Here is a 16,756-nt window from a genome sequence, read left to right as displayed (position 1 = left end):
CATTGTATTCTCGTCTTGATTATAAAGAAAGACTTGTATTTATATAGCACCTTTCACTACCACCGGACGCCCCCAAAGTACTTTACAGTCAATGAAGTACTTTTTGAAGTGGAGTCGCTGTTGTAATGTAGGAAACGCAACAGCCAATTTGCACACAGCAAGCTCCCACAAACAGCAACATGATAATGACCAGATAATCTGATTTTGTCAGTGATGTTGATTGAGGGATAAATATTGGCCAGGACACTGGGGATAACTTCCCTGCTTTCCTTTGAAATAGTGTCATGGGATCTTTTACGTCCACCTGAGAGAGCAGACGGGGCCTCAGTTTAATGTCTCATCTGAAAGACGGCACCTCCGACAGTGCAGCACTCCCTCAGCGCTGCACTGGAGTGTCAGAGATTTTTGTGCTCAAGTCTCTGGAGTGGGACTTGAACCTACAACCTTCTGACTCAGAGGCGAGAGTGTTACCCACTGAGCCACAGCTGACACAATAAAGTGAGGGTAGGAGCTGTGGTACGATGGTATACCAACATTATTATAGAATCTCACAGTACAGAAAGAGACTGTTGGCCCATCATGCCTGAGGCTGCTCTTTGAGCTATCAAATTATTCCCACTCCCCTGCTCTTTCCACATAGCCCTACATTATTTCCTTTTCAAGTATATATCCAATTCCCTTTTGAAACCTACTATTGAATCTGCTTCCACCACCCTTTCAGGTAGTGCATTCCAGATTTCTTCTGCAACCACAGTTTCAAGATGATTTATGAGGTTTGGTTGTGAATTCATGCAACCATTTTTTAGAGCTACAAAATTATATATCTGTCTCTTTGCAATCAATTTTCTTCAAACACCACCACCCCCCCCCCCCACCACCACCCCGTCTTCATGGAAAACTCTTAAACAACTGGCACGTGAAACATTTTTCAACACTTATATAATGTGAATGTATTTGTCTTTACCATTTCAATGTCAATGCATTCATGTTGTGAGTGCGGGTAGGTAGAATGTATTAGCTCCATATTCAGAGACAAATTACTATCATTTATATACTGTACACTATCAACTATGCTCTGTAATGCTATTCTTATTACATCTTATTTTCTAAATTGTAATATTCCCATATCACATTGCAATTAAATGTTTCATGGATACAAGCATTGCTTTAAAAAATCGTTTAACATGTCTGAACTTGTAACTAAATACCAGTCAAAAAGGGGCAGATTTGTTTAAGCTAAAGCCCTTTCCCTATACTTTGCATTTCTTATAGAACCAGCAGTGAGTGTAGCATGATTTTCCAATGTATTCTGTTTTTAAATCTAAAAGTATGTTTTAAAAATGAATAAAAACAAGTACAGATGAAAATTAAACAAAAGCAACTGCTGCATTACACTGGAACAAACAGAAACGCTTTGCCCCATTGTAAACACAGCCTTCCCTCCTCTTTGACCAAGCTTTTGGTCACCTGTCCTAATATCTCCTTATGTGGCTCGATGTCAAATTTTGTTTGATAATCACTCCCGTGAAGCGTCTTGAGACGTTTTCATAGAATCATAGAAATTTACGGCACAGAAGGAGACCATTTGGCCCACCGTGTCTGTGCCGGGCAAAAAAAAAATCCAACCTAATCACACTTTCCAGCTCTTGATCCGTAGCTTTGTAAGTTACTGCAATTCAAGTGCATATCCAAGTACTTTTTAAGTGTGATGAGGGTTTCTGCCTCTACCACCCTTTCAGGCAGTGAGTTCCAGACCCCCACCACCCTCTGGGTGAAAAAGGTTCTCCTCAACTCCCCTCTAATCCTTCTACCAATTACTTTAAATCTGTGCCCCCTGTTATTGACCTCTCTGCTAGGGGAAATATGTCCTTCCTATCCGCTCTATCTAAATTCTCCAGTCCTGGCAACATCGTTTCCTCCGAGACACCCTGGTCCACTCCTCAATCACTCCCAACAGCTCCTCCCCTTCCCATGGCACCTTCCCGTGCAAGCGCAGGAGATACAACACCTGCTCTTTTATCTCCACCTTTCCCAATGTCCAGGACCCCAAACACTCCTTCCAGGTGAAACTTGTGCTTCTTGCAATTTAGTATAATGTATTCGCTGCTCACGATGCGGTATCCTCTACATTGGGAGACTAAACGCAGATTGGGAGACCGCTCTGTGGAACACCTCCGTTCAGTCCGTAAGTGTGACCCTGAGCTTTCGGTCGCCTGTCACTTTAATTCTCCGCTCCACTCCCACTCTGGCCTCTCTGTCCTCGGCCTCTTACACTGTTCCAACGAAGCTCAACGTAAGCTCAGGAAACAGCACCTCATCTTTCAATTAGGCACTTTACAGCCTTCTGGACTCAACATCGAGTTCAACAATTTCAGACCATAACCTCTGCCCTTATTTTTTCACGTGGCAGCTGTTGATGTTTCTGCCATTCACATTTACACCTCTTCTTGGGGGGGTCATTCGGCCCGACTGCCTGCCTCTCTTCCGCAGCCACGTTTGCGCCCGGGTGGCCCTGGAGATGTAGCATGCGGAGTCCGCCAGCACGCTCGGGGCCTTCCGCGACCAGTGGGCACCGCAGGGACTGGAGTGCATAATCACCCCCGACAACCAAATTTTAATTAAAGATCTGAAACGTTAACTCTGTTTCTCCACGGATGCTGCCTGGCCTGCTGAGTGTTTCCAGCATTTTCTGTTGTTATTTAATTTAAGTTGTTACGTTTACTTTAATGTTTTTTAAAGTTACAGTTTATTTGTTTATCGTGTGGATCAAAATAGTACATTTCTTGACTCATCTTTTGTTTCTTTACTTGTTCCATTACCATCTCCTTTTGTTTTGTACCATCATAAGTTTTGTCTTTTAATCTCTGCTGCCTTCCACCCTATCACAGACCTTCCCTTTTGTTCTTTCCTCCCCTCTCCCTGCCCCATGCACCTGTTTAAAGCCTCTAACTTCTTCCAGTTCTGACCAAAGGGTCATCGACCTGAAAGGTTAACTCTGTTTATCTCTCTCCAGATGCTGCCTGATCTGCTGAGCATTTCCAGCATTTTCTGTTTCTATTCCGGGTAAATCTCCTCTGTACCCTCTGCAGGGCAATCGCATTAAAGGCGCTATGTAAATGCAAAGTCGTTGTTGTTGATGTGGGATTCGGTGTGTGTGTTTGTGGGTTCCACACACGTGATTGTGATGTTGTGATAGGTGACGAGCAGCTGAGGCGGCGGTGGCGCCGACTGCCGGGGACGGCGTTAACTGCGCTGCGCCTCCTCCGCTCACTTGCGTTCGTTTGGCGAAGTTAGCAGACAGAGTGGCCTGCGCTTTTTAAACCGCGCCCGGTATCCATGCACGCCCACCATATAAAGGCGCGTTCAGTGCCTGCCTGCAAGAGGGTTGACAACAACCAGACGTTACAAGAATCTCCATGGTTACCGGGGCGTCCCTGCAACACTGAAGTGAACTTGAGGCAACATTGCTGTTGGAGAAACACCAGAGTACATGCTTTCTTCACCTGTTTTTTGGGGGGAATCGCCTTCCGTTTCGTCCCGTGGCTTTTTTTGCTATGTTTTTTTTGTGAAGTGTGTCAAGTCAATGACCTGCATTGAAACCCCCTCTGGCGCGACGCCCAATATCCTGCTGCAACCCCCCCGGTTGTTTTTAGTATCGCTTTAATTAATTCCTCATGGAGACCAGTGTCGAGCCGCCCGATTCCTGCCCATGGAGTGAGCCTGAAGTTCGACATTTCTGCACCCCGGCCTCGGAGTACGGCGAGGCTGCAAGCCGAAGACTCTGTGATGTTTGGTGCAGTGACAAATCACTCGACCTGTGCAAGAAAAAACTGACCTGGCTGAAGTGTGACATGCCCAGATGTATCGAGGTAAATTAGTTTTACCCTGCCACTAATTTGTTGGGTCTGTTTACATGTTGTTCCTCTGCTCTTTTGGTTCCATTCGCACTCGCCCGCAAACAAAGTTCACAGGAGGTCACTTCTAATTTCAGCTCGAACTATTTGAATCATAGAATCATAGGAATTTACAGCACGGAAGGAGGCCATTTCAGCCCATCTTGCAAAGAGCTAGCCAGCCTAATCCCACTTTCCAGCTCTTGGTCCTTAGTCCTCTAGGTTACGGCACTTCAAGTGCATACCCATGCACTTTTTTAATGTGGTGAGGGTTTCTGCCTCTACCACCCTTTCACACAGTGAGTTCCAGACCCCAACCACCCTCTGGGTGAAGACATTTCTCCTCAAATCCCCTCTAAAGCTCCCACCAATTACTTTAAATCTATGCCCCCTGGTTGTTGACCCCTCTGCTAAGGGAAATAGCTCCATCCTGTCCACTCTATCTAGGCCCCTCATAATTTTATACACCTCAATAAGGTCTCCCCTCAGCCTCCTCTGGTCCAAAGAAAACAACCCCAGCCTATCCAATCTTTCCTCCTAGCTAAAATTCGCCAGTCCAGGCAACATCCTGGTAAATCTCCTCTGTACCCTCTCTAGTGCAGTCACATCCTTCCTGTAATGTGGTGAACAGAACTGCACACAGTACTCTAGTTGTAACCTAACTAGTGTTTTATACAGTTCAAGCACAACCTCCCTACTCTTGTATTCTATACCTCAGCTAATAAAGGCAAGTATTCCGTATGCCTTCTTAACCACCTTATCTACTTGGCCTGCTACCTTGCTGTTTTAAAAAAAAATCAACTGGAGTATTGTGTCCAATTCTGGGCACTGCACTTTAGGAAGGATGTGAAGGCCTTAGAGAGGGTGCAGAAAAGATTTACAAGAATGGTTCCAGGGATAAGGGACTTCAGTTGTGTGGATAGACTGGAGAAGCTGGGGTTGTTCTCCTTAGAGCAGAGAAGATTGAGAGGAGATTTGATAGAGGTGTTCAAAATCATGAGGGATCTAGACAGTAGATAGAGAGAAACTGTTCCCATTGCGGAAGGGTCGAGAACCAGAGGGCACAGATTTAAGGTGATTGCCAGAAAATCCAAAGATGACATGACGAAAAGCTTTTTTATGCAGCGAGTGGTTATGATCTGGAATGCACTGCCTGAAAGGTTGATGGAGGCAGTTTCGATAGTGGCTTTCAAAAGGGAATTGGATAAGTACCAAAAGGAAAAAAAAATTGCAGGGCTACGGGGAAAGGGCAGGGGAGTGGGACTAGCTGAATTGCTCTTGCAGAGAGCCGGTACAGGCTCGATGGGCCAAATGACCTCCCACTGTGCTATAACGATTCTATAACACGTACTTTCTTAAACACACTTCCCAATTTACGACTGCACTAATTTAACATCTGGCCACACCAACCCAAACATCACTTGTTCACTTGTTATTGAAGAGCAAAAGTAGAGGCCATCAATATAAGATAGTCACCAAGAAATCAAATAGGGAATTCAGAAGGAACCTCTTTACCCAGAGAGTGGTGAGAATGTGGAACTCGCTACCACAGGGAGTGGTTGAAGCGAATAGTATAGATACATTTAAGGGGAGGCTAGATAAGCATATGAGGGAGAAGGGAATAGAGGGTTATGCTGATAGACTTAAATGAGGAAAGACGGGAGGAGGCTTGCGAGGAGCATAAACACCGGCATGACTGGTTGGGCCAAATGGCCTGTTTCTGTGCCATATATCCTATGTAATCCCATGTCTTGATCTACAGTTTCAGTGGAAGGGTACATTCACATGCCATTTTAAGCATAGCAGGAAAGCGGTTTCTGCTGAAGATGGTTGTGTAAACGCTGGTGGTGTAGGGTTGACCCACAGACCTAAAAGTTCACCGTCCCAGCACCTGATGTTTTGAGACTCGAACTGCACGTGGCAAACCACTATATAAACCCGCTCTTTGGCAATTTGGGTTCCAGAAGGCAGACTAGAGCACAGTAAGGCTGGAACTTTGCCAACAATGAAGAAATAACCTGAAATTCAATGACAAACCCATGCTGTTGTCCTTCCAGGAGATAATAATAGTAAAAGATATTTTGAATCTCCTAAATTTACCAAATGGTCCTCTGCATATGCGATGTGATGAATAATGTCAACTCTTTTTACAGCCATTCAAACCCATGAAGCAGAATTGGGTTTTGGAGGTGCTAATATGAGTTAGCTGCTTGGGTGTGAATGCACTTTTAATGGCTAAAATGAAATTTGTTAAGGAGGGGCACTCAACCTCTATTCCTCTAACTTCACCCCTGCAATGTTCAATTCCACGCACATTTGACCTTGCCCCTGCAACCTTTGACCTGCCAATTAGTATTAGTAAAAAGTAGTACTGGAGAAATTAATGGGACTGAAAGCTGATATATCCCCTGGACCTGATGGCCTACATCCTAAGGCTTTGAAAGAGTTGGCTATCGTGACAGTGGGTTCATTGGTTGTCATTTCCCAAAATTCCATAGATTCTAGAACGGTTCCCGCGGATTGGAAGGTAGCAAATGTAACCCCACTATTTAAAAAAGGAGGGAGAGAGAAAACGGGAAATTACAGACCAGTTAGCCTGACATCAGTAGTAGGGAAAATGCTAGAATCTATTATTAAGGAAGTGGTAAGAGGCACTTAGAAAATAAGAATAGGATTGGGCAGAGTCAACACGGATTTATGAAAGGGAAATCATGTTTGACAAATCTGCTGGAGTTTTTTGAGGTTGTAACTAGCAGAATAGATAAGGGGGAACCAGTGGATGTGGTGTATTTGGATTTTCAGAAGGCATTCGATAAGGTGCCACACAAGAGGTTATTAAACAAAATTAGGGCTCATGGGATTGGGGGTAATATACTAGCATGGATTGAGGATTGGTTAACGGACAGAAAACAGAGAGTAGGAATAAACAAGTCATTTGCGGGTTGGCAGGCTGTAACTAGTGGGGTACCACAAGGATCAGTTATTGGGCCTCCGCTATTCACAATCTATATCAATGATTTGGATGAGGGGACCAAATGTAATATATCCAAGTTTGCCGATAATACAAAGCTGGGTGGGAATGTAAGTTGTGAGGAGGATGCAAGGAGGCTTCAAGGGGATATAGACAGGCTAGTTGAGTGGGCAAGAACATGGCAAATGGAATATAATGTGGAGAAATGTGAAGTTACCCACTTTGGTAGGAAAAATAGAAAAGCAGAGTATTTTTTAAATGGTGAGAGATTGGAAATGTTGGTGTTCAAAGAACCTGGGTGTCCTTGTACACGAATCACAGGTACAGCAAGCAATTAGGAAAGCAAATGGTATGTTGGCCTATTTACAGGAGGATTTGAGTATAAGAGTAAAGACATCTTACTGTAATTATATAGGGCCCTGGTGAGACCACACCTGGAGTATTGTGTACAGTTTTGGTCTCCTTACCTAAGGAAGGATATACTTGCCATAGAGGGAGTGCAACGAAGGTTCACCAGACTGGTTCCTGGGATGGGGGGAATGTCCTATGAGGAGAGATTGCATAGACTGGGCCTATATTCTCTGGAGTTTAGAAGAATGAGAGGTGATCATTGAAACATTCAAAATTCTTACAGGGCTTGACAGGGTAGATGGAGGGAGGATGTTTCCCCTGGCTGGGGAGTCTAGAACCAGGGGTCACAGTCTCAGAATAAGGGGTCGGCCATTTAGGACTGAGATGAGGAGAAAGTTCTTCACTCAGAGGGTGGTGAATCTTTGGAATTCTCTACCACAGAGGCTGTGGAGGCTCAGTTGTTGAGTATATTCAAGACAGAGATCGATAGATTTTTGAATATTAAGGGAATCAAGGGATATGGGGATAGTGCAGGAAAGTGGAGATGAGGTAGAAGATCAGCCATGATCTTACTGAATGGCAGAGCAGGCTCGAAGGGCCAAATGGCCTACTCCTGCTCCTACTTCTTATGTTCTTATGTACCATAGATGACTCTGCAACCTTCACCCTGCAGTTCATTTCACATTGAACACAATTCGACGCAACTGCCCAAATCTCAGTAGTGGGAAACAGAAAAAGCAACAGGGAGGAAAAGGGAGTGTGGAATTAAGGCTGCCAAGGAAAGTGGAGAATAAAACAGAGAGGGGGGACATCAAGGCAAGAGCAGTGGGGAGGAAACAGCAAGAGAACATTGACTCAAGGCAATAGAAGATGGCAGCCAGGAAATGCATAGGCGAGGTTGGACGTAAAGCTGCTGACAGCATCATGGAGAAACAGAAATGGAGTGAAGGAGTGTCAACTCAGCCTGGAGAGTGATGAGAACAAAGCCTTGTTTGGGGGTGGTAACCGAGTTAAGGCCGAACGTTTGGCACCCGGCGTGGCTGCTAACTTCGGCTTACCGCCCTGCAGAGGAAGTGGAGCGCAATCTCGGGCGCTCCACTTCCTTCTCTTTTTAGGCAGCCCCTCGGAACCGAGGATGACTTGCTTCCACATTAAGGGCTGGATTTTCCAAGCCCCGAGGAGGTGGGTGTGGAGGCGGGACTGCTGGTAAAGTAGCAGAAAGTGGGGGCGGATGGCAAACCCGCCCCATCCCGCCTCCGTGCCCTTTTGCCAGGAGGCGGGAAGATGTGCTGCTTCGGGTCCCGTCTCCTGGAGGCAGGAAAGGCATTAAATACTTTTAACTGCCTGTTAACAGCTTGTTAACAAACAGAAAGAAGGATTAGTCCCATTTTACCTTCACAGGTGAAGGCTTCCCGACCTCAGAGAACCCCGCCGGGTTGGAGGAAGAAATGTCAGCGTTTGACAGCTCTTCCAAGAAGCCTTGACAGATAGCGTGTCTGACGTTGACGTGCTCTGTCAGTGACTTCCTCCCTAATTGGCCTGCTGAGCCCGCAGGGCGGGCTTAACAAGGTCAATCAGGGGAAAATCCCTCTGGTTGGTGAGACGAGGATGGAGGCGGGACATTGACACGACAAGCAGCAGTCCCGCCTTCAACTCGTCTCCATTGAGAAAATCCAGCCCTAAAAATGAGTTCTCAGGTGGCTGATGAGTCCAATGCGGGACCTAGAGTCTCTGTCACAGGTGGGGCAGATGGTGGTTGAAGGGGCGAGTGGGTTGGGTGCTTGGGTTGATGTGCGCTCCTTGTGCTTGGCAGGTGGGGCGGTAGGTGGCACTCGGCTGGTGGCACTTCCTGGTGCGGCGGTAACTGAGGTGCTGTTGGGGTGTGATCGGCAGCGCCCCGCGGAGGGCTGCCGCGTTTCAATGCCCCGCCCCTTCAGTTAAAGGGGAGAGCCGCTGCGCACTCTGCAGGCCCTCCGATGGCCCACACTAGGCCACCAGGGCGGCGTGGTGCCGCAGCCCGACACCGAGACGTGGTGCCACACTCTGTAATGGCGGCCAGGACCACGCCATGGCCCACCACGGAGGGACGGCCTGGAGGTCGGCCAAAAAAAGAAAATGGTGGCACGGGTCGCGGCCGCACCTCCCCTTTAAATACCACCCCGGGAGCAGAGGTTGGCCCAGTTTGCGATCCATGAGGCTGGCGTTGACATCACCCGCGGCAGCCTCATGGAGCGCAGCCAAATTTCTGCCGCGGGGCAGTAATGGGCCGTGGCAGGGTGCTAAGGGGTCGCAGCGCACGGTGATGATGACACCGATGGCAGCACAGCAGCCCGGGGTGCGGCGCTATCGGCTAGCGCCTCAGCAATGCCCCGCCGAATTTCTCAGGAGGCGCTTTTTTTCACCCCACTCCAGGCGCAAAGGAGCCAAATTTCTAGCCCATAGTGCTCGATTTTAACCCCCCTCATCCAGCAAGAATTATGCATGGGATTAAAATCCATTTACTATCTGAGGCTATACTTTAACGCCCAGCGACATTTTATCTTCACCGATTTATATGTCAGCCAAGGCCCCCACTGCAGGCTGCCGGCGGCCTAATTAAATTCTTAAAGTAATGGCCCAATGATATCATTGGCACCGCGATAGAATTTTAACTTCCATATTCGGAAGAACTGCACAAGGCCAACCTCAACATCTCAACCATGGCGGAAGTTCATGGAGTGGCCCAAAGAAGCGAAGGTATGTTTGGGAAAATAATTTTTACATGGAATCCTTGTGGGCCAGGAGGAGCAGGAGTGTTCCCCTTGGCTCTGCAAGGACACCTTGGACCTCCCTGCCCCAGACTTCTCCCCCGTCCAACTGCGATCATTTCAAATGACCCTTTTTCCTCACTTACCTTGCGGGGACCGTTTCTGTGGGTCCCTGGCAGCGGCCTGACCCTCCATGACTTTCTACTCTTGCCCACTGCCGTTGACGTCATTCCCGATGGCATAAGGTGGGAGACAAATGAAACCCGAGAGTTAAAATCTTTGGTGCCTCACATACTGTGCGGCCAGACATATCACTGCTCACTTTGTCACCTGCACTCCCGGTTCCCGCCCCCAAGTTAAAATTGATCTCGTAATAAAAATTTTCAGAAATTTAAGGGCCAATTTTAACACCTCCCCTCCCCACACTGGGAACGAACCAGGAAGAATGGTATGATGGTGGGGGTGATTGTGCCACGTTCCTGACTTGCTCCCGCCCCCTAACCATTTTTATTTGCCTGCCTTCAGAGGAGCGGGGGCCTAATTAAATGGTAGTCTCACTTACCGATAATGTAATCAGGACGTGCATGCAATTTTAACTGTGGGCCCGACTACGGCCTACACAGTCTCTGGCCCAGTAGCAAAGGCTGGCAGCAGCAAGGATCCAGGCCCAGGTAAGTCTGTTTTAAAATTATTTTTAATGGTTCTTTGTGGGCCAGAAGGCACACTTGCATTCCTTGGGCCTCCCATGCCTGCGCTTCTCCCACCTCGCCCGATCAAGGTCCCACTATCCCTGCCTACCTTACCAGGGACCGTTTCTGTGGGCGGTGGCCTGACCCCCCACGCCAATTTTAACTCCCACTCGCCGGCGGTGACATCATTCCCGCCGGCTTTGGGCAGGTCAGAGTTGAGACATGCAAATGAGGCCCGGTAGTAAATTTTACCAAGCCTTCCGCTCAGATGGTTCGATGTCCACTTTGACCACCACAGTTAAAATCGTCCCTAAAATATCTGGTGTAGCCCTGGCCAACTGGCATCTCACAAGTCACTTCTGTGGCTGAAATGTGGCTCTTTGTATGTTTACTGTAACTATCCTGCCCAAGCACTTATGTCCTGATGTGAGTGTACAGAATAACAAAGAAAACAAACAAAACAGACAGCCAGCCTTTGCTAATACAGATCCTAAGCTCGGGTTTCAGCTATTGGAAAAAATAAAGTTGTTCTTTTTATGATTAATCTATTTGTTAGGAAATGAATGCATGTTCCTTAATCTACATGTGTCAAAACAAAACAAGTAGGTCACATATTATTACCCGTAAATGAGACTCACCCATACACACAAAATTCAAACATTTCATACACAAATACTCAGCCCCAATGTTGCTGATGGGCTGCGACTGGCTAGTGTGTGTAGCAGGGTTTCTCGTGGAGAGGCAAGATATAAAAATGAAACTCTTGGTAGCAAACCTTCACATAGTTGCTATATTGCTAGATTCAAGATTATACTCTCTATCATTGTCTTGTGTAGAAGCATTTTTGCATTGTGATTGATGCCTATTCAGGACGATAGATTGACACTGTCAAGAAGTGTAACAAGTACATTAACAGAAATGTTTTGAAATCTAGGATCTTACACCCCAGTGTAGTAGACTGTTCATGCGCTGGTAATAATATAAGAAAAACGTGTACTTTATGGACAGTCTTACTATCAAATACAATATAATAATTTTTATATGTGTATTTCAAAAAACTTGTTGGAATTTTGTGACTTTAAATTGTAATTTTCAATAATTGCAACCAAATTCTAATTGGATGTCTTTATTTTCCACCAGCAGAATAAAAATGTACGCACAGAAATTCCAGTGTTGTCATGATAAACAATTTAGCATAGAACTGTGGACAGATTTTTTTCCCTAAGCATTGATCTGAAGTGCATCAAAAGTGCTATGCCATCCATCACAAGAAGATAATGTCCTAAATATTTATTACACCATTTCAATTCCATGTCCTCTGAACTGAGACCTTCCATTATTTCACATGCATAAGCATCAGAATGCATTTAAGTTAGTTTTAGGATTTAATTCCATTCCATATTTTTGTGTACTTTTATACTAAGCAGAATGCAGGAGCCATTAGAGTTTGGGCTATGGGCAAGAGAATAGCAATACAACAAGATTGGGTCAGCATCTACAACATGGTAAATTGAGGCAGTAGTTATATATGTGGTGCAATATGTACTGTGCAGGATGGTTGTATTCCTTAATTGTATAGAACTATACCACTGAATATCTCACCAGGAACATAAAGAAGCAGCCCAGATTAAGAGATTGAGCTAATATATGTGATTTGATAGCATGGCTCCATGAACCAAGCCATGACAACAAGAGGTATAGAGGCAAGTACTGTAGCAGTTTATCTATAGTTGAGATACCTCATCATTTTAGAACTTAACTAGACATGGAACAAGATCACGTGGCAAATATTATTCACAAGTTTTACTGTCTGGCATGAGCAAATATTATCCCAGGACAGCATATCCAAATCAAATCTAAGGTAGAGGTAATGTGACAGAATACAGGAACATTGCTGCATTTTATGAAGAGGTCCAGAATGGACTGGTAGGCATTGTCTACAATTAATGCTCAGAACTTCTAATATAAAAGGTGACTCAACCGTGGCTAACAAGGGAAATTAGGGATAGCATAAGATCCAAGGAGAAGACATATAAATTGGCCAGAAAAAGCAGTAAACCTGAGGACTGGGTGCAGTTTAGGATTCAGCAAAGGAGGACAAAGGGATTAATTAAGAAGGGGAAAATAGAGTATGAGAGTAAGCTTGCAGGGAACATAAAAACTGACTGTAAAAGCTTTTATAGATATGTGAAGAGAAAAAGATTGGTGAAGTCAAGCATAGGTCCCTTGCAGTCAGAATCAGGGGAATTTATAATGGGGAACAAAGAAATGGCAGACCAATTAAATATATACTTTGGTTCTGTCTTCACAAAGGAGGATACAAATAACCTACCAGAGATGTCGGGGAACATAGGGTCTAATGAGAGGGAGGAACTGAATTAAATCAGTATTTGTAGGGAAATGGTGTTAGGGAAATTGATGGGATTGAAGGCCGATAAATCCCCAGGGCCTGATAATCTACATCCTAGGGTACTTAAGGAAGTGGCCCTGGAAATAGTAGATGCATTGCTGGTCATCTTCCAAAATTCTACAGACTCTGGAACAGTTCCCATGGATTGGAGGGTAGCTAAAGTTACCCCACTATTCAAAAAAGTTGGTAGAGAGAAAACGGGGAATTATAGACCAGTAAGCCTGACATCGGTAGTGGGGAAAATGCTAGAGTCCATTATAAAAGATGTAATAGCAGAGCACTTGGAAAACAGTGACAGGATCGGACAAAGTCAACATGGATTTACAAAAGGTAAGTCGTGCTTGACTAATCTACTGGAATTTTTTGAGGATGTAACTGGTAGAATAGATAAGGGAGAACCAGTGGATGTGGTGTATTTGGACTTTCAGAAGGCTTTCGATAAGGTCCTGCATAAGAGATTAGCGTGTAAAGTTAAGGCACATGGGATTGGGGGCAAGGTACTGACTTGGATAAAGAACTGGTTGGCAGACAGGAAGCAAAGAGTTGGCATAAACGGCTCTTTTTCTGAGTGGGGTACTGCAGGGATCGGTCCTAGGACCCCAGCTATTCACAATATATATAAATGATCTAGACGAGGGAACTAGATGTAATATCTCCAAGTTTGCAGACGACACAAAGCTGAGTGGGCGTGTGTGCTGTGAGGAGGATGCCGAGAAACTCCAGTATGATTTGGACAGGTTGTGTGATTGGGCAGAAGCATGGCAGATGCAGTATAATGTGGATAAATGCGAGGTTATCCACTTTGGTGGCAAAAACAGGAAGGCAGATTATTATCTGAATGACAGTAGATTGGGAGAAGGGGAAGTGCAACGAGACCTGGGTGTCCTTGTGCACCAGTCGCTGAAGGTAAGCATGCAGGTGCAGCAGGCGGTTAAGAAGGCAAATGGTATTTTGGCCTTCGTAGTGAGAGGGTTCGAGTACAAGAACAAGGATGTCTTGCTGCAGTTGTACAGGGCCTTGGTGAGACCACATCTTGAGTATTGTGTGCAGTTTTGGTTGCCTTATCTGAGGAAGGAGGTTCTTGCCATGGATTGAGTGCAGCGAAGATTCACCAGACTGATACCTGGGATGGCAGGAATGACGCATGAGGAGAGATTGGGTTGATTGGGCTTATACTCGCTGGAGTTTAGAAGAATGAGAGGGGATCTCATTAAAACTCATAAAATTCTAACAGGACTGGACAAACTGGATGCAGGAAGGATGTTCCTGATGGCCAAGGAGTCCAGAACCAGGGGTCACAGTCTAAGGATAAGGGGTAAGCTATTTAGGACAGAGATGAGGAGGAATTTCTTCACCCAGAGAGTGGTGAACCTGTGGAATTCTCTACCACAGAAGGCAGTGGAGGCCAATTCATTAAATATATTCAAGAAGGAGTTGGATATATTTCTTAAGGCTAAAGGGATATGGGGAGAAGGCAGGGACAGGGTACTGAATTTGGATGATCAGCCATGATCTCATTAAATGGTGGAGCAGGCTCGAGGGGCCGAATGGCCTACTCCTGCTCCTATCTTCTATTTTTCTATGTTTCTATTAATAGGAGAACAGGATTCCTCCCTTGTAATAATCAGAGGAAGTTCATGCATCTAAATGTATGTCTTAAAGAGTAAAAAAAATCATGTCTTAAACATTTTGTGCTGTTTCAAAATGTTGCTCTCCTAACTTCTGTAGAAAGGTACTAAATTTACGAACCACAATATGTTTCTTAATTCTCAGTATTCAGTTAATAACTATATAATTTTTGTAAATTTCTGTTTCATTTTATTACAGAAGCAAACAGAAGCAAAACTGTAGGCATAGCAACACAAACCATTCAATTAAAATGCACAGGTTATGTTTAGCAATAAATTCTATGGACTAGAAAATATGTCACTAAAAAAACCTCTTTCAGTATTTCTCCACTCACAATGGAGTCTGAGTACTTGAGATACCTACAAGTCAGAGTGAGTAATGTACAGGCTGTGTGTGGAGCTGGAAAAACAACAGAAGATATGTGGACCTTCCCTGTGGACCAGCCTCAAACCCACCCCAAGCTCCCACAATCTGACCAGCCCCAGGGCTACCTTCTAAGAACCTGCACAATGCCAACAGGACCTGTTGCCGCTGTAGCCACACCCCCTCCTAGTAGCCCTTGACCAGGCATGACCATGGTCTGTTACCGAACAACACACACCCTAATGTCTTGAACTGTAGAACTATATATGACTCTCACTGCACTTACCTGTGGGTATCGTGAATTATGCACTGGAACATAAAAGTTTACAACACAGTAAGGGGCCTTATGAGTTCTGACGAAAGGTCTTCGACCTGAAACGTTAACTCTGTTTCTCTCTCCACGGATGCTGCCTGGCCTGCTGAGTTTTTCCAGCGTTTTCTGTTGTTATTTCGGATTTCCAGCATCCGCAGTATTTTGCTACTGTAACAGTAAGGAGCCATTCTGTTTTTTATTTGTGTCGGCTTTTTGCTAGAACAATCCTAAACTAATCCCGCTGTCTTGCTATCTCCCAATAACCCTCTATCTTCCTTTGCCTCAAATATGTGTCCAATTCTCCCTTAAAAGATGCAGTGGTCTCTGCCCAAACTCTCCGTGGCACAGCATTTCATGTTTCAACAAACTTCTTATTTCTCTCCTCACTATCTTAGTGATGATTTTAAATAGCTAACTCCTTGTTATTGACTTTATAACCAAAGGAAATAGCCTTTCTCTATTTACTCTACCATTAAAAAAACCCAACATACACCCTAGGGACGCACGTTGGGTGTTACCAGAGGGAGAAAGCTGCTAAATGAAGTGCAGAGTGCGCACTCCTAGATTGGGGGTGGGTGGGGAGTGGGTAGGCCAGTTATGGGCAATACTGTTGTGGGCAAACGCTTAAAATCCATAATTCAAGATAAAATTAGTAATCATTTAGAAATGCATGGGTTAATCAAGGACAACTTTGTTAAAGGCAAGTTGTGTTCCTTTTTATCATCAAATTTCTTCCTTAGTTTCAGTGAGGTGCCAGGAATTTGGGTGACTCTTTGGACTAAATTGGCAGCCTCCTTTGATGTAGTTTGCACCTGTGCTTTCACTGGGTGGTGATCTTCAGCAAGAAATAGGACCAGTTTCCTTTGCCACATTTCCTTCAACAAGACCTCTTAACTCTTCAGCATCACAACATATAGTATTGCCCACGTGTCTCTGCTATACCATGTCACCACAACAACTTGCTATTTAATGGCTAGTTGCAACCCTTTAAGAGCTGCTTCCTCAGCAGATTTTCCAAGCTCTATGAGCAAGCTTTTCATGCACTTGTAATCTATTCAAAATGAGGTGGGGCCACTCCCATTGGAAAAATTGGGCCAGGCAAGGCCAGCCATCTGCACTGTAGAACAGGCCATCTCAAACTCATTTTTCTTATGATCTTAAAATTGGGGCTAGTTTTTTTTAACAACAGTACTTTTTTGAACCAATTTGCTTCCCTCCCCATCTGCCCTGAAGGCACTGACCCCTTGCTGGCGTACAGTCATGTGGTCACCAGTTGGCCTCCACTAACTTGCCAAGAGGCCATTATTCATCAGTGAGTGTTGACTATGAATGTCAGTAGGCTATTTTAGTAAGAGAAGCATTGCAGCTGATTATCATCCATCCTCGCCCA

At 45.1% G+C, this 16,756-nt stretch overlaps 1 protein-coding gene across 3 annotated transcripts in view; it reads left to right on the top strand.

Annotated features, from left to right (window-relative positions):
- The first annotated feature begins 3,292 nt into the window (after positions 1-3,292).
- The window catches only part of LOC147122620 (uncharacterized), a 111,109-nt gene continuing 97,645 nt past the window's right edge, over positions 3,293-16,756 (top strand). For all 3 annotated transcript variants that reach the window (XM_086003563.1, XM_086003570.1, XM_086003579.1), the window contains exon 1: positions 3,293-3,869. In XM_086003563.1, coding sequence (XP_085859689.1) covers positions 3,675-3,869 — 195 coding nt within the window. In that variant the 5' untranslated portion in view covers positions 3,293-3,674. The remainder of the gene's footprint in view (positions 3,870-16,756) is intronic.

This window comes from Somniosus microcephalus, chromosome 2 (assembly GCF_052327205.1).
Source record: "Somniosus microcephalus isolate GS21.2 chromosome 2, FLI_Smic_1.0, whole genome shotgun sequence".
In the NCBI taxonomy this organism is placed as follows: domain Eukaryota; kingdom Metazoa; phylum Chordata; class Chondrichthyes; order Squaliformes; family Somniosidae; genus Somniosus; species Somniosus microcephalus.
The sequence above is the reverse complement of the archived record's forward strand: the minus strand, read 5'-3'. Positions and strand labels throughout refer to the sequence as shown.